The sequence below is a fragment of the Dermacentor andersoni genome, chromosome 9 (assembly GCF_023375885.2).
Source record: "Dermacentor andersoni chromosome 9, qqDerAnde1_hic_scaffold, whole genome shotgun sequence".
Lineage (NCBI taxonomy): Eukaryota > Metazoa > Arthropoda > Arachnida > Ixodida > Ixodidae > Dermacentor > Dermacentor andersoni.
The window spans coordinates 82334373-82352983 of record NC_092822.1 but is presented as its reverse complement, the minus strand read 5'-3'; the positions used below and the strand labels follow the sequence as shown (position 1 = coordinate 82352983).

Here is an 18611-nt window from a genome sequence, read left to right as displayed (position 1 = left end):
CACACAGACAGAATGCGAGCATTTTCCGAAAGCGCTCACGAAAGACTGTACGGACGTTCCTACGCGTTCGACGCATATCAGAAGCGCGCGCGTGCGCGCACACGCACACACACAAGCACAAAAGGCGAGCAGTTTCCGAAAGCACTCGCCGAAGACGGTACGGACGTTTTTACAAGAAAGCAAATCCCGCCGGCGTGGCACCATTTCCCGAAGCACAAACAACACCACAGTACACATCCGTAGAACGGCGCACAACAAGCCTGAACAAAGTGTACACCACTCGACGCCAAATCTGTCGTCGATTACGCCGCTGAGAATCACGAACACCTTCTAACATTCACAAACCAAACGACGATGTGCTGCGAACTCCAAACAGATTTTACGGCCCTGTCCGATTGATAGGGCTGCTCCACAGGTTGTCCTCGCTGTTGAAAGCAATGTCAGCAAAGTTGTTGAAAAAGGTCGCCTAAAACACGCAAGAACATTGAAATAATACGCCTGTACTACCCACGCTACCCATGCGATCACGGTTACCGGAACCACAGACGGCGAAGTAAACAAAAGACGTCATTTCCCCTCATTTCGGACCGAGACCTATAATTACTTTCTCAGTTGCACGACTCTTCCTTTCGAGCAAGGCGCGACTTGTTGCTGGGACTGTGAGGGCGCTGCGGTCGAGCTCTGCACCAAGTGAGCGGTGCTGCTCTGCTGACATGTGCAGGTTAGTTGCGGGTGTTTGCGCTTCTTGTGCTGTAGCCGATTTTATTTTCTCACTGCGTGTGCCTTGTCACTGTCCTCGTGCACGTGGCTGGCGGTCGAGGTCTTTTGCGTCCGGTTCGAGTTTTGCGCTCACGGAGACGCCAGTACCGGCGAAGTGTGGGTCACCGAGCGTTAACATTGCGTGCGCACTTTGGTTTGTAGGCCCACTTTTTTTTCATCTCATTCCTTTCTTCGGACCTGTACCCCCAGGTATGGTGTCTGTAAAATATTATACTTCAGCTTAAACAACAACAGAAAGAAATAACGGCTGCTTTATTCAGCGAGCACCATGTAAATGCCGAGTGCCGCGACAAGCACCTATAACCGTGCCAGGCTATAGCAGACGACGCTTGGACGCTTGGCGCGGAGGTCGATGGCAGCGCTGCGGTGGCGTGAACGGTAGCGGGCTAAATGGTGCGCATAGGCTAGGAGTTGGGGTACTTAAAGAGGATCTATAAACGTTGTTGCGGCGGCCCGGGCGGTCGATGTGGTACTGATCGTTTGATCATATTTACGCGGTGCGTAGAGAACATGTGCTCATTTTTTGTGCGAATTAACGATCACTAAGCCCTGGGTCCTGTGCAATGCTATTAGCTCGCTGTATGTTTCTTGCTGTGCGCCGTTGTTGATTATCGTAGTGCGGTCCACACGCGCTTTCTTTGTGCCCGGCTCATGAGAAGTGTTGTACTCTCGCCGCTCCCGCATCGGCTCACAGTGCACGGAAGAATGTGTTGATAGTTGTGCTATCGCGTACTGTAGTTCACCGCAATTCAACACTACGTTGGACGGACTGTTGGTGCAGTCGATGCGGCGTGAACGGACACGAAGGAGCGCTCGCCTCAGAAGGTAAGTCCGGCGCCTAGCGCATTCTTATGGTTCATGTAGTGTACCTTGTCATGCGCAGCAGAAGATGATTAGTACAGCTACAAAAACAGTGACAGTGATTCCCTAATGTTCGTTCGATATCGTAGTGCACATTTAGGAAAACGTTTCACGAAAATTACCCCGAGATTGATGTTGTTAAGAGCTTCATCTATTGTTTATTTTCTTTTTGTTATGAAGTATGCTAGCGCCGGGGCATCGCTTGGTCTGAACGGGCACAAAAATTCAAGCAGGGAATGTCACTGCTTCTGTACGTAATTCCTCAGCAAGAAATCGTATAGACAATTCTAGAAGTACGTTGATGTGTTGTGCAAATGTTTTCACAGCTAACGCCAACGCGCGACGGCATCCAAATGATCTGACTCGTGAGAAGATTTTAGCTTGTATGCAAACTTTGATGCTTATAGATTGTCGCCAAGACAACCTGTATTTCTTGTGTTTAGTGTTCTGTTTGTTTTCGTGCCTTTGACACGTTTAATAACCGCCTGTGATGTAAGAATGAAATATTTATTTGTCTAAGCGGATGCAGCTTCTTGTAGCTGGCTGTACGAGAGCTTTCCACAATTTGACGCGATGTTGTTAAATCACAAGTTTGCAGATTCAGCAGTGATTACAATAAGCTGAACATTTATTGTTTAGGGATGTCACAATTTCCTGAGACGGAGGCATCTCTGCACCACAAAGGAGACTGCGGCACTATGCAGCCTGAACAGCACGACAAAGCATCTGATCTGCCTGCTTTGACAAGGTACGTACAAAACGGTCACAGCCATTTATGTGTTCTAGGTTCTATTTGTGTATTTGGTACCTGCCAACTTTCCCGATTAGTTTCTGCTTTTCCAAGTGTGCTGTTTGTGTACAGCGTGTCAAGGTAAATAGTGGTTAATAATGTATGCATAGAAAAATGTGGGCGCTGAGAGCAAGCTTTAGGAAAGTGCATGCTGTCTTTCCAACACAGGATTTCTGTCTAGAATTTTTGCAAAATATGAAGTGCAGAGGCTGGCAGGTTTGGCAAACAATGTTCAACACTTTTGCTTTAGATTTTAATGTAGCCAGTTCATTATCTGTCCCTAGTATAGCATAGCGTCAAGCTTGAAGCTGATCTCTGATGTCACGTCAGTTGCAGGATGTAATAACGTGGTATCACAAACTGCTTGTTACGCATGTCAGTCAACATGGTGCAGTGGTCACAGGTGCGAGTATAACCGAAAGCTGGGCATTCTTTGCCCTTCTGCACATGATGTGAGATAGAGCTTGAACTATGCTATAGTGGCACCATCTCCCTCACCTTCTCTTCCTCATTATTCTGTTAACTTGCAGTAAAATGCACAACTTCTGGAGGCTTAATTATGGTGTTGTCTGCTGAACTTGGCTGATGTGAATTTCAGTAGTCTGGGGTACCCTCAAAGCCATGCTGTACTTTGCATGCATTTTAAAATGGTCAATTTGAAATATGTGATTGGCTGTGGCATTCTCAGAGAAACAAGGCCTCTTGTGAATAATGCATACATGCATTATTCGCATTTTCTAATACTCTTTCAAGAAGCAGCCTATAGGCTGCTCCCCGAAGAAGTGACCACCTTTGCTTACCCTACAGGGCAGTCTGGTCCAGTTTACTTAACCTGTCTGCCATCTATGCACGAGGAGGACAGAAGCGAAAAAAAGGGACCTTCGATTAATGTTTTTGCACAGATGGCTCATACATTGCACTTTTCGTATCTTGCAGGCTTTGTTAACTCAAAGCTTTCTATGGGCGAATATCAGCATTTCATTCCTATTTATACCTAATAAGAATTACTTTGTTCATAGTGTCACTTTTTATATTATACTCTTGTGAGAATAAGCTCACTTGTTTTAATGCAGATGTGGCTGGGCCTGCAGAAAGAGTGTAAGCACACTACTGTGTTGCTGATCAGTGCTGGTGCTGATCTCTACGTCTGAGTTGGCCTCACAACGTCCAGGCGCCACTGTGCTTTGCTTCATTGACAAGGTAATATGATATAGACACCTTGCACGTCAGTATCAGTTTTGAGAAATATGCTAAGACACAAGGGTTGGCCTTGGTGATAAATACACTCGTGTTCTTTTTTAAAGCGTTCTTCTTGCAGTGTTCCTCATGTACATGTTTTCAGAAGATGCTTAAATGCAAACCGCCATGGAACTTGTTTATGCCTTAATGTAGCACTCTTTCACCAAAAGAAAAGCCTTATTTAATGCACAATTCATAAGAAAGGTGAGGAAGTGACAAGACATAAGTCTAACAACCATCCAGTTTTACTGCTTGCACAGCACTATAAAGCGAGAGGTGAAAGGGCAAGAACAGATAAATCGAAAATGCATGTTGCTCACACAACCGCGAAAAGGACACATGGCATGGCTACTATGACGCTTGTTTTACAATGATAAATAAGCAGTCTTGCTATATGATAGTCCACTGGAGGTGGAGCCAACTTGCAGATTCCCTGTCACACATATCAGGAAATCTTAACGAATTTCGCCAGCGCTATGGTCCTTATACATTGCCACGGTTGCACAGTTTTCAAACAAAATAATGTAAGTGAGCTTTGCACTACCAAGTGACCACGAAATGACCTGAGCATTCAGTTAACATGGTTGCAAATCCAGTCATTTATACATTGGCTTGTTTTGCCGACGTAGTGTCTACTGCACGACAGTGATATTTAATATCCATCAACACCCCTGTGCTCTATGTACTCTTTCTTGCGTGCTTTTTTTTCACGGGTAGTGGAAGATTACTTGATTCCAGAACAATTTGGTTTGTTCTACCCATGATAGTGAACTTGCCAGTCTTATATTAAACATGGAATTGGTTAGAAAGATGTGGTATTTCTTATGGTGCCCTGGTGCATTCAGCTTGTGCAGATGCTTCAAGCTTGTATTGACAAAAATTGGGATGAAGCCATAGGAGGAGAGTTGTAAAAGTGTAACGAAAGCCTCCTGATAGATATGCTGAGTTGTGCTGCTGTGCACACTTATTGGTTATCCCTACTGGGTAACGCTGTTAGGGTTATGGATGCTTTGACACTGTAGGGCCTACAAGATGGCTAGCATTACAGAACACATTAAAACGACTGTAGGGATGCGTGTCGTGCTATGGTATCATAATTGGCCCACAAAGTGACCACCTTTGCTTACACTATGTGGTAATCTGGCCCAGTTTACTTAACCCGACTGCCATCTATGCATGAGGAGAAGGGACTAAAAAAATGAAGGGACCTTCGATTAATGTTCTTGTACAGATGGCCCATACATTGCATTTTTCTTATCTTGCAAGCTTTGTTACTTAAAGCTTTCTATGGGCGAATATCAGCATTTCATCCTTATTTTTACCTAATAAGTATTGCTTTGTTCACAGTGTCACTTTCTATATTTACCGTATTTACTCGCATAATGATCGCACTCACGTAATGATCACAGCCCTGAATTTTGTCGTCCAAATTCGATTTTTTTTTATTTCCTGTGTTGATCACACTCCGAACTTGCCGCAGCGATCTGTCATGTGCCAAGTCTAGCTATTAATGATCGCGCTTACCATCTGTCGAATGCTACGCGAACAACTCTTCAAGACAAACCAAGCAGTCTGCACGCACCAAACATTCTTAAGCAGATGCCCGATTTCATTCCTTTCATCACTTTCCGCACTTCCATGACAAAAAAGCTATAACCAAAATTGCCTTTATTATGTGTAGGCTTTGTAATGGTTGTGGTCAAGAACAACAAAAAAGGCACCTTTCGATTCTTCTCATCTGCACTCGTGGGCACGCAACAAATCTTGTAACACTTGTAATACAGCTAAGATATTCGCCCACCCTTAGCGGAAACGTGCTGTATTAATATAGTAGTGAAGACAAATGCCGCAGTTTCCGCAGCATGCCCGCCGTGTCTTTCTATGTCACTGGCAGCTAAGCGCGCCCATCTGTTTCTGCCCCCTCATAGTGGACATGGCTACGTTATTGCCATAGACTTACTGATATTAATGATATTATTCATTCCGGATACGGAAGAAACTGTTTCAATGCATGTAACGTACTCGCGAGAAAAGAAAAATCGCATTCGGCGCATTTGGTGTGTTCAGCATGCTGCGCCGGCCGCCATTTTTGTTTTGGTGTTCCGCACTACACTCAGTGGCAGCCACCTATTTGTTGACCTGTTGCCATCCCGCAGCAAACGCGGGATAAAAAAATTCTTTTTGCGGGAAATTTAACCGGCGTAATGATCACACATCTGAATTTGCGACCATTTTTTTTACAAAAAAGTCTGATCATTATGCGGGTAAATACAGTACTCTTGTGACACCAAGCTCACTTGTTTTAATGCAGGTGTGGCTGGGCCTGCAGAAAAGCTGTAAGCAGACTGCAGTGTTGCTGATCAGTGCTGATCTCCACGTCCGAGTTGGTCCCACAATATCCAGGCACCACGGTGCTTTCACAAGGTAATATGATATGGACACCTTGCACCTTAGTATCAGTTTTGAGTTTGACTTTTGATAAATATTTAAGAAGACACAAGGGTTGGCCTTGGTGATAAATACACTCGTGTTCTTTTTTTAAAGTGCTCTTTCGGCAGTGTTCCTCATGTACATGTTTTCAGAGGATGCTTACACTCCTTAAATGCAAACTGCCATGGAGCTTGTTTAGGCCTTAAACTAGAACTCTTTCACCAAGAAAAAAGCCTCATTTAACGCACAATTCATAAGGAAGGTAAGGAGATGATCACCAGTGTCTAACAACTATCCAGTTTGACTGCTTTCCCAGCAATATCAAGTGAGAAGCGAAGGGGCAAGAACAGATTAATAGGCAATGCATGTTGCTCGCACAACTGCGAATGCGACACGTGGCATGGCTACTATGAATGCTGGGGTGCGATCGGAGGTGGTTGTTCGGCGTGTTCGTTCGGTTACCGGCGTGCGCGATTGACCTACTCCGCGCCTACGTCGCCAGCCGCGCCCCGCGGCTGGCGCCTTTCAGAACTGCATAGTCACACTCTGTAGTCGTGATGATCATGACCACGGTTTCGTTCGCAGCGGTCAACTGTGGCAAGTAGCACTTTCATTGTGACTTGGTGCAATGCACGCAGTCTCACAAACATGATGGCTATCGAGGACAATAATTGTACTGTGGCCTGCACGCTGGCATCCAATCAGCCAGTTACATTGAGTTTGTAGAACAATCTGTTACAGCCAGCTCAATGGTGAAAAAATTATCGGGATGGACCCGTGGTAGTGAATAGCACGTTTCTGATAAAGATGTGACCAAGTCTTGTGCTATGACTGCACTGCAAAGGAGTACTTCCTCAACACCCTTGCCACTACAAGCAGTATAATCGGTCGTGAATTGACATTTGCAGCTCCCATACTGCTTATGTGTGAAATAGAAACAGGATTTCTGGATTAATTCAGTATAAAAGTGTGTTTGTGTGAACGTTTGTTTCTTATTTTCATACCCTTAATAATTCAACATTCCGTTAATTCAGAATTTTGTTCCAGTCCTGGGAAATTTCAATGAATGAGCTTTTACTGTATACACCCCTTCTTTCACCGCATGTGTAATTTGAGCTCACTGGGTTACTGCAAGAACTTTTTTCAGCCTCAAGGGTAAAATTTCTAGCTCGGACAAAGCAGCTCCTTAAGGATGCAAGAAGTTTTACTGTGGTTTTCTACTGTTCCCATCTGCTTCCCTAAACTTCTTCTCAAATGTAAAGAAAATCTAGTATATCCCGTACAAAAGGTGCTTGTCGCTGACTGTGGGATTAAATGTGGTGAATCCTCTGAGCTAGAATTGTCCCTGGCCCATTATCAGTGAAGCTTCATTGACTAGGGCTTTCCTACAGCCAGGATGTAAACTTTGAACCTTTTGCATATATCTTAGTTTTATTCTTGAGTGCCATCACTGTGTCTGGCAACCTAGTTTCCCTCAATAACTGTTACCTTTTTTATCCATTATTTCGGGAAAAGATACTTTTTCTGAGAGCACATATGCTATTTTTGTATATGAGTAACTAATCTCTTGCAATTTTCATCTTTCGTAGGTTCACAATCGAAATGGGTTATTTATTTGTGCTAGTAAGTGGATGTGGGTAAACCAAGCCAAAACGGACAGCACATTTGCCATGGAGATTGCCCGATGCTTGTGGCAGGCACAGGAATTAATCCACAGGAGTGTTACGAGCAAAAGTATGTATGCGAAAGCTAAAGGAAGGTGGCGAGGCCAAGCCAGCATTGACACCACAAAATCTTGGTGCATATCTAAGTAAGTAGACCCTGTCCTGCTAGCTCATGTTTTCATAAGGATTGCAAAGTGTTTGGAAGTTAAAGGAGTAATGCCTATCACATGGTGCTTTTTCTGCACGAATATAATGGGCTGTCGGTAAGATCGGGTTGTATTGAGGTGATCTCTCATATGGGCCGACACAGTTTACATCTACACATCAGGGGCATGCATAGCTGTATGCATATATTAAGTGCTGTGCTCTAGCTCGCTAACAAAAACTATCATTTAGTTTCTATAGTGGTATTAAAGGTGCATTAATCGTTCCTATGAACAATTCTGCACTGGCATCTATGCAGTGTTTTCCGTCTGCATATTCCGCAGTGCGGTAGCAAAGAGCTGTGCTATCTGTGTATTCACTTGCATGAGCTTGTTATACTTGTTCATTTAATGTAAAATACTTGTGGAAAAGTATTAGACTATTTCTGTGGTCTGGTATTGCAATTCTGCAGCCATTTATATTGTTTGTAAAACACGAACATTTAACAGAGACAGGAACAAGACAATGCGAGGACGAGCACTTGCTTTCAACTGCTGTGGTTAATGTTGAAATATCAATTTACATAGGTAAAAAACTCATAAGCCTCCGTGTTTTCTATTTCCTGTTTCTCTGTGAGATTTTCACGCTTTACTCAATATCATGCAAGAACCAGCCCATTCAGTTATGCAGTGGAGCCACCTATTGTGCATGTCAGTTCCAATGGCTTGTTAGAATCTAACAGTGCCGGCTGCTTTGTTTACATTTTTTTGCAGAGGCATACGAGCACTTTGTTTCAAAAACGCCAAGCACCGTGGATACAGAGGCAAGGAGGCTGAAGGACCTGAACAAGCACCTGGCCACCATGCTTCGGGATGCAAAATAAAGATGGTTTGTGTTAATTGTGGGCCCTAAAAAGTGTCCTCTTTGTCTCCGAGCTGGCACATCGGCCGACTCACATGATAGAAATTAACTCGCTGTAATGTTGGCAGTAGATGTTACTGTGTGGAACTTCACCAAAAATATTGCATGAACAAAACTCATTCAACACAAATGAGAACACTTGTAGAATGCAGCTAAACAAGAATAGTGTCATTTTGCATAGCTGAACGAGAATATTTTCATGTAGCATACACAAACGAGAACGATATCGTTGAGCATAGACGTGCGAGAACTATCTCGTCAACCATAGCTATGCGAGAATAATCTCGTTTAATGTACCCATACGAGAACGATCTCGTTCAGTAACGATGTCCTCTCGTACACATGTGACATACGACATCGTAGAGTCTACGGAGCAATAATAGCGTAGAGAAGTTCTCGTACAATTCTCATACATATTTTTTCAATAGGGTAATCACAGGGAATCCTGATCATAAGAAGAAAATTCACAGAAGAATAAAGTGGATTGGAGCGCATACGGCAGATATTGTCAGCTCCTGACTGGAAGCTTACTATGATCGTTGTAAAGGAATTCAGTGCATGCAATTGGTGCTGACATATGGGGCAGAAACTTGGAGACTGACAAAGCTCCTTGAGAACAAGTTAAGGACCGCGCAAAGAGCGATGGAACGATGAATGCTAGGCATAACGTTAAGAGACACAAAGAGAGCGGTTTGAATCAGAGAGCAAATGGGTATAGCCGATATTCTAATTGACATTGAGAGATTGAAAATGGTGCTGGGCAGGTCATGTAATGCGCACGTTAGATAACCGGTGGATCATTAGGGTTACAGAATGGTTGCCAAGAGAAGGGAAGCGCAGCCAAGGATGGCAGAAGGCTAGGTGCGATGAAGAAATTAGGCAATTCGCGGGCACTAGTTGCAATCGGTTGGAGCAGGACAGGGGTACTTGGTGATCGCAGGGAGGTGTGTTCATCCTGGCGGTGGACATAAAATATGATGATGATGATCCTTTCTCAGGCTCCGCTTTCGCACATTGTACACTCGCCAAAGCTCATTCACTGAATCATAATCGCTGCAACTTACCTCCAGCGGCAGTATCATGTTGTACACTGCGCCGACGGAGAAATTGTTATCCGCTACGTTCAGATGCTGCAATCGCCTGTCAAAGAGCAGATTGGCTGCAGCGGCCACCGCAAACGCTTCTCCCAGGCGACATTTGGACAGCCTGAGGTGAACCAGGACACCTACGCCGGTTTACGGAGACACGTTGAAAATGGTCATGAAAATCATATCTTGCACATGCTTAACAATGATTCATTATTGTAGTACAACAGACTTCGAAAATGATGCCGCAGTCACACTCTCGCCCTAAATGACCATTGAAAATAGGCGCATTTGTACGGCCTTTGTTTTGAATGGTCAATGAAAGCGAGCGTGTGATTGCACAGTGAGTCACAAAACCGGCAAGTTGAGAAAAGAAACTGCTAAAGCCTGCAGTTCCAAGCTCGCAAAATTACAAAGAAAGTGCTAAATTGAGACTATTGTCAGAAAGTTGGTGCATAAATATTGCTTCTCAGCCTGCACATACCGTGTATAGTAAAAAAATGGGTCAAGCGTGAATATAAATCGACCTCTATATATTGAACTCGCTGAGAAATAAAAAGGCTACTTCAAATACAGGTACACACTTGGCTTTTTCAGGAAAGCATAACTTTGAACATCACAAAGCTTTATCTAGAGTAAGCTCGGTAAATAAATCTCGCTAATCCATGCCTCAAGGTACATCCCCTTGGACACTGCCAAGAAAAGTCGTCTTCGGGATTCAAAGTGATGTCTTCAGATAGAAAGCGTTGCTTCATGTCTGTTCGCATAATCACTACAAACTCGCGCTGTTGGCTGGTACGACGGAGAAACTTCGTTACCTCGGTACTTTTGGTAGCAATGTTCACGATTGCAGGTCTATATTTTTTGGCCACGAGTCTAGTTCTACCGCTCAATTTGGGTAATACCTTAAAAAAAAAAAAGCCCAACCTACGTTCGAATAATTTCGCTAAATTTGATTGCACCTGCATAGCACACAAAAGCGCAAATGACGCCGAAAAAGTTGTGGGCTTTTCGTACAGAAAGATAAAAAGCGACATTAGACGATTTTTGTTTGACAAAAATACGCACAAGCATGTCGTCCTCAGGCCCAAAGATACAGATAAGGTACAGTCGCAAATCCGAAAGGCACAGCATCAGCGAAAAAATTAAATTTTCTTCTGTCCCAGCCCCGCAATAGGGAATTCTCTCAATTAATTGCATTGGTTATGAGGCAGAAGAAAACTTCATCACTTGATTTCAACCAGCATACCCCGGCCCCGCCGAAAAGGCTTGCGCGGCATCTGCGGTTATCAGGCTTTGGTTCGTGACTACATTTTCTATTGCAAAGTGGATTCTTAATAACCAATCGTGGATCTGTGGACAAGTATTGTTTTACGATAACGATTGCAATTCCCACCTAAACAATGGCACTTGTACGCAGCATCGTTTGCAACATCCAGAACAGGAAAACGTGTAGTTTCGAGCCTAACGCGAAACATTGAAGCAATAGTTGGCTCAACAATGTGTACGTTAAGTCCTAGAATGTGTCGCGCAGTATGGGTTGAAGTAAACATTGTCCGTCAACAGTGCGACACGATTAAGAGTCCAGCAGAAGTGACTCAAATGACGTAAGGCAGCGAAGGGGAATGTTACGACTCAAAACTCAGTTTTTTTATTTATTTCACGTATCTCTGAGAGTCTGTCAGAGGTCGAAAAAGTGTGATTTGTCCTTCATCTGGTCCAATGGCGTTCACGCTCTTTTTGCCAAGCCACTTTCCACACTTACCCAGATAACCATACTTCTCGAACGAATCGCAGAAGTTAAATGAAATTACAACGCAAAGCAGAGGGCGAACGAGCCAGCATTCGTGTATTCGTCTATTCATTCCGTTCATTTCTGGTGATGATTGCGGTGAGAGACTGACTTTTTGGCACAAATATTTGGAAAATTTAATGCGCGAACTAAAGGCAGCCAGAAACTGTTTGCCGTTAAGTGATGCTGCCTTTCTAACTACTCTGAGAATCCATGTTTATTAGGCATTACTACATTTATATGCTCTCTTGGTGATGATTTAGGTATTACAGCTTTTTCATAGCTGTCTTTCATAACATTTCTGGTACTCTATTGAATTGAGTTTCGTGTATTTGGAAATACAAATTCTAGGGTTCAATGCGTGAAAAGAATGACCTAATCTGGCTCGCCGTAGTGGGATATGTCCGGTGCAAATATGACCACGTGGGATTCCTTGATGCGCCCCTAAATCTAAACACATTAGCATTTTGGAACTTTAGCGCTATCTAAATGCCGTTGTCGCGGCTGGTATGTAATCCGCGACCTCGAGCTACCAACGCGTTGACATAACCACTAAGGGACCACACCAGTTATTGAGTGTATTCTGTGTGGATGCGTTGGTTAAATACGTTCTACACTATATGCGTAAGGTATTCGGTAAAGGTTGGGCCAATACTCTCACCTCGTTCCAGGTTCCTCCACTATAGCTTCAGCTAATGCACCACTGTTATGCAATAATGCAGCATACGTCAACTCTAACAATTTAGCTGAATGTACTGTACTATGCGTTTTTACTCCATTCATTCTGCTTAGATATTTCCGAACAAGGGTGTCATCGCTGGAGGGCGTCTACTTGCCTCCAATGAGATCCGCATACGCTTGCTGCAGGCGCGAGTCATAAGGCACACAGTTTATGAAGTTGAGCTCCTTGAGGCTGGTATTTGTCGGGGATGGCGGCATATCTGTGACGCCCTCGCCATCACATGCTGGAGACGGCGCTGGCAGCGTCAGTGCAGAGGCCATAGCTTCGATGTCCTTAGTACGAATCCAGCATGCGTGCACCGCAAGAGACGTCAAAGTTTTGCTCTGAACCACCGCTGCCAGCAGAGCAGATGGAGTGCAGATCAACGAGCCCCTCACCTGCAGCAAATGTGCGAAGGGGCACGCCATGAGCTCTTTTCAGCAAAGGTGGTGGAGCCACAAGAGTGCGCTAAAATTGCGAAACACTTTTGAAGTAGCGTGCTTCCAAAACAAATGCATCCATCGACTGAACAACGCATTCATTCAACTCTCAATGTAATCACCCATTCATTGATGGATCCCTCAATAAATCCATCATAGCAAACTAGTATTATCAATAACCAAGTACACATATACAAACATCACAGAGAGAACGAGGAGCTAGCAAGAAAGTCCCCTGAAAGGGAGAACAGGCCGACCCGCTTGCCGAGGAGACAAAATTAAGTTACGGGGTTGTACATGCAAGACCCACTGCCTGATTATGAGGCACGCCGTAGTAGAGGACCATCTGGGGCTTTTCAACATGCACCTAAATCTTAGCAAACGGGTGTTTTCGCATTTCGTTCCCATCTAAATGTGGCGGCCGTGGTCGGGATTCGATCCCGCGACTGCAGAGGAGACAAAAAGAAGAAATGAGGTAAAGGATGAAACAAAAAATCGAGTTATAAACAACACATAACACACCCAAACTAAGAGTATACAAGCGTTACAGACGAGAATCTAGTGCCGTGGTTGAGAGGAATTCCAGTACCGCTTTGTGAGCCTCATGTCCAGTTGACGCACGACCCTTCGTAAACAAGATATTACTCAGCGCAGTTTGCTCAAGGTTATGTTGTTGAAATTTTTTCAGCAGCCCACAGTGATATGTGCGGACAGTTGTGCATCCTAACAGAATGATCAAACGTTTCGCTGAAACGTGCGCAAGCTAGCCAAAGGGCTCGGCGCAATTCCTTGTTTGCTTAGGTGACGTAGGACATAAACTAACCCAATGTGTAACTTGAGCAATAGAGAACTAACTGTGGCGAATGAGAGCACGGCCAGTGATTCGTGCAGGACATGATCCCTTGCATGGCAACACGTTCAACCATGCATACATTCGCCCATCGAACAATCAGACCACACGGTCTTGATCAGTCAATATATCAATGCATTGATGAATTCACACATCGCTCTATTTACCGCCTATTGAATATTTTGTTGACCATGGGTGACGCTGGCGTATTCATCGCAAGTTTAAGAATTCCAGAAGAACTAACTGTTGGGTTAGAACATTTATAATGTTGAGTGGAATACTTGACGTTAAAAGGTATTTGTCCTCGTTTGTTCCTTGTATCTGTGTCCAATTCTCTCGTGCTAGTGCTCTCAGTCAGTACTATTTTAGGATAGCTGGTTCCGATTCGATTACAAACAACGCAGGTCACAAGACGAAAGGAAGTGTACGACAGGACGAAACAGGCGCTAGCTGTCAATGATTCCAAAAATACAGATTCAGCGGGCAGGACAACAGAGTTCGAATGCACAGTGTTTTAACATAATCATCCTTAGATCAAGTGGTTGAGAGGAAACGCCGTGAAAAAAAAGCCTCATCTCCTACCGTCCGGTGGTCTACCTTGCTTCCTCTCTGAAATCGCGTTTAGGTGAGTGTGCGGTGGGAAGCTCATCAATGCACCATCAGTTACACGAAAAAAAAAATAAGCGGATCCCACGTCAATGCAGTAATCGGTGTTAAGGAAATCTGTATTTGATGTTTACTGAAATGGTTTCGCTCGTGTTCGTCTGAATGCACAAACCCGCCGTGGGGGAGTGGCCAAGATGCGGTAGTAATCAGGCGTTTAGTACTTATTATAAAATAACCGGAATATTTTGGAAAGAATCCTTGGAATAAAAGATAAACTGTGTACAACGATTGCAACGATGATTATCGCAGTAAGCGAAGAGCACGTGCGAACGAAAGAAACGAACGCACAGGCGATCGCTGCCCTCCGCTTCTCGGCCGCCCCTCCCCGCAAAGAGCTAACGCGAGTTCTCACGTGTGAAAGCGCCGTCCCTTCGCACTGTTCAATTACGCGAGAGCACCGATCCTCTCGCTCTTCCCGTTTTATATAAGGACCGACCAACAACCACCGCCAACCAGGTGAACGGTCGAAAGAGACAAAATACGCCATTCGCTTTGAAAGTGCTGGAAATAAAACTAGAAAATTACCTTGAAGATATTTAATTCCTCAGCGGCTGAGCAAGGATTCTTGGAGAGCGTCCTAGAGCGAAGGCTCCCAGAGAAAACGAGTTCGAGGAGTTGCAAAATTTACTCCTATTTATCTAAAGGGTACTTCTAAAATATTTTTCCTTGGACTTGCAAACATCTCACAGAAAAAAAAAAAACAGCCTCATCTCCAAGAATTTCTCACAGCGGAGAATTGAGCCATCCCAGTCATGTGCTAATAAAAATTTAAGGAGTATATTCAACAAGGTAAGTGAATAAGAGTTACTTCTTTTTTCAAAGTTAGTATACATTTTTTATCCAAAAATATAGCGCTGCAGGTGGTGCAAATTTACTTTCAGCTGAGATGAAAAGACAAGCATGATTCTATGGGCGCTATAACGTAAAGGTATTTCATACTTTTCTATACCAATTCAGCAATCAGGTTCCCGCAATTGGTCGAAAACTTTTTTTGGACCACCCCCAACTTCCCTGTCTGTCACGCGACGTCACGAAACCACGATAGTTTCCAATCTGATATGACGTGCACACACTAATTATGCATGATTGGACCGAACAAAAGAGAAATAGTTATTTCTGATTCGGCGCCTTTTTGCCATTAACCCTCGGCTATTCGTCAAAAGTTTTGGGACTGCGCCCACTTCACTTGCCTCCCACACGACGCCACATAAACTCGAAAACTCACTGAGTCAAAGTGACCTGTACGCGTTAAAGATACACTAATATGCTTAATAAAACTGATTTTTCTGAATAGCTGCATCTTCCATTCTGAAGGGAATGGAAGATGGCTGCCGCAGACTGCTCAGGCACTGGCTACACGCACCTGCTGGAGAGCATGAGTTTATTTGCGTACAATACAGTCTTTTTGCAAGGCCGTGCAGCATTTTCAAGAGCTTTAGGCACGTTTACAACCTCGCTCTGCCAACTCTTGTTTGCTGAAGATCCGTTTTAGCGGTATTCTTAGCCTTCCGTTGCATGCCGCTACAATTTTCGACCAGTCACTGCAAGCTAAGTAAGGGAAAGCGGACCAATCACAGACGCCGGCACTAGTCTTCATAACGTACCGAATTGCAGTGCACTGGCTCGCCTCCATCGAATCCCTCTCCACTTGAGCGTGCTGCTCGCTTCTTGTCAGTCAATTAGATAAGACAAGCCGCTCAGTGTAGGCAATGTTATTCTTTTGTAAAGCAAAAAAAGTGACTTCCTATAAACGAGGAGAACATTTGATTGGTCTGTTTAGACAACCTTTCGGGTCACCGCCCGATGCATGCGTCGGGGGTTACGCAAGTTTGACCTCAGGAGATTGGAATAAAAACATATTGGAATAGCTTTACGTTATATGGCCCTATGCATCCTGAATGTATCTACAGCTTGCAACTTACGCGAGGAGTACCCAAAGAACTAGGCCACTAAGTGCCACTTTCGTGAGGCCACATTTATTTTCTTTCATGAAGAACCCGTGACGTCCTGGCACTTAGCCGAGTCTTATTTCAAGAGAACAGGAAGTAGATTTAGTTAAGTCGGGTTTAATGGCGCAACAGCGACTAAGGCCATGTTGGGCCAGCCACAAGATATTGTGAAATCAAATGTTAAAGCAGGGATAGCTGTTTTAGCTTATAACCTGTGCAAAAAACAGGTTTCTTCCGAAAAGCTCAACAAGTCAGTGAAGGGCACTAGCGGATCATCTCCCAGTACTCAGGCGGGGTATAAATGTATGTGTAAGTTATACAGATTCTGTGGAAGCTTCCATCTCTGTGTTTCAGTACGTGGACATGTCATAATAATGTGCATGTGTGAGTGGTTCATGGCATTTCTTGCAAGTTTGCGGGTTTTCGTTTTGAAGTAGAAAATTGTGCGTCAGGTGTGTATGCCGAACTCGAAGTCGACAGAGGATCACTCATAGAAGCAATCCTAGAGACTGCATGAATTCCACTCGCCAAGCAGGTGTTTTACTCTGTGTAACTTGGTATTTACGTAAGAGTCCCATTCTAGTTGCCACTTTGATGCCACGGCCTTATGAATCGCTCGGATACTGTCTTTGTTTGGAAGTGTTGTTTGCGTTAAGCCTTTGTGCGCTGCCATGAACCCGAATCTATGTGCTGCTTCATTCCCTGTTATACCAACAAGGCTTAGGACCCAGCAGAATTGTATGGTTCTTCCGTATTTATTATAGGCCACCATGTTTAGGATATTACCAAGCAGGGGTTCAGATGCGGAGTTAAGGTTTAGAGCTCTGAGTGCGCTTACCGAATCGGTGTACATGATAGCATTCATCTGCTTGTAGGTAATTTTTTTACGGCCGTCCGTATCGCATTAACTTCAGCGGTAAAGATTGAAAAAAAAATTATTAATCCAAATGCTATTTTTCTTGTTTTTTGTTGTGATTCCAACACTTACGTAATCTTGTTTTAGAGCCGTCATTGTAAAATTCCGTAATTTAAAAATTTTTCTTGAATACCTCGAAACTCTTGTATTATGTGTTCCTGTGGAGTGTCTTTTTTCTTTAGATGTGTTAGTGTCCAATCACATAGCTGTGTAAAATTGCACCACTGGGGCAATCTTGGTGGCCTTTCAGCAAGCTGCAGGACCTCATGAGGAACATCATTTGTCTGACAGTATTCTTGCGTGTCGTAAGTCGCCGAATCATGTTCGGTTTATTTGTGTAGTGTACCCACGATTTGCACTGTGTTACGATGTTGTAGCATATATGTTCTGGTGACCACTAAATTCTCAGTACGCAGGAATGTGTAAGTAGTGCTCTGTGGTGCTGTAAGGAAGGCTCATTGCAGTCAACGTATAAAATTGCGACAGGCGATGTTCTGTAAGCACCGCTCGTCAGTCGTAGGCCGAGATTATGAACTGGATCGAGTCGCCTAATGTAGGACTGCTTAGCTGCACCATAAACTACACAACCATAGTCGATGATGCTATGTACAAGGGACCGGTATATACGTAGTAGACATGTTCGGTCGGATCCCCATGTGCGATAAAACCTTGATGATGTTTACTGCTTTATCTGCTTTAATTTTGGTTGTGTTAATGTGAGCCAGGAAGTTGTTTTGTGTGAACAGTTACGTCTAAGAATTTGTAGTTTTCTTTGACCGGCAGCGTTGTACCATCCAGTGTGACAACTGGATCGCAGTGTAACTCTCGCTTCTGGGAAAAGGGAACAGTTTTGTGTGTTGAAAAATGGAAACCATTTTTGTCAGCCCATTGTGTGATTATTTATCGTTATTTGTAGTTGTCTTTCGACGGTGGGTAGATTTGAAGCATGGCAAGCCACTTGCAAATCGTCGACATACATTAAGTGCATAACAGAAAATGGGATGATCTTGTTAACAGAATTCATTTTGAAAATAAAGAGTGTCGTGCTCAGAATGCAACCTTGTGGAACGACATTTTCTTGTGTAAATGTGCGCGAAAGTGCCGTGCCGAGACCTATTTGAAGCATTTTATTTGACATGAAATTACATAGACAATTTAGCATTCTGCCGTGAATTCGCAGGTCAGCCAGGTCTCTCAAAATTCCATATCGCCGCCTGGTATCATACGCCTTTTCTAAATCAAAGAAAACCGCGAGACAGTGTTTGTGTAGAAACGTGTCACGTATTTCATGTTCTAGTCGCACGAGATGGTCAATAGTGGAGCAGCCCTTTTTGTATCCACACTGGTGCATGCCTATTAGGCT

At 43.9% G+C, this 18611-nt stretch overlaps 1 protein-coding gene and 1 long non-coding RNA gene across 2 annotated transcripts in view; one reads left to right on the top strand and one right to left on the bottom strand.

The window, feature by feature from the left end:
- LOC129383917 (uncharacterized) overlaps window positions 1–10050 on the bottom strand; it is a 28105-nt gene extending 18055 nt beyond the window's left edge. The window contains exon 1 of the mRNA XM_055068939.2: window positions 9894–10050. Coding sequence (XP_054924914.2) covers window positions 9894–9911 — 18 coding nt within the window. The 5' untranslated portion in view covers window positions 9912–10050. The remainder of the gene's footprint in view (window positions 1–9893) is intronic.
- On the top strand, window positions 867–8807 carry LOC126526356 (uncharacterized). Its single transcript, XR_008611431.2, has 6 exons — window positions 867–1605; window positions 2281–2389; window positions 3505–3631; window positions 5982–6094; window positions 7690–7910; window positions 8682–8807. It is a non-coding gene; the product is annotated as an uncharacterized lncRNA (long non-coding RNA).
- Window positions 10051–18611: the final 8561 nt, after the last annotated feature.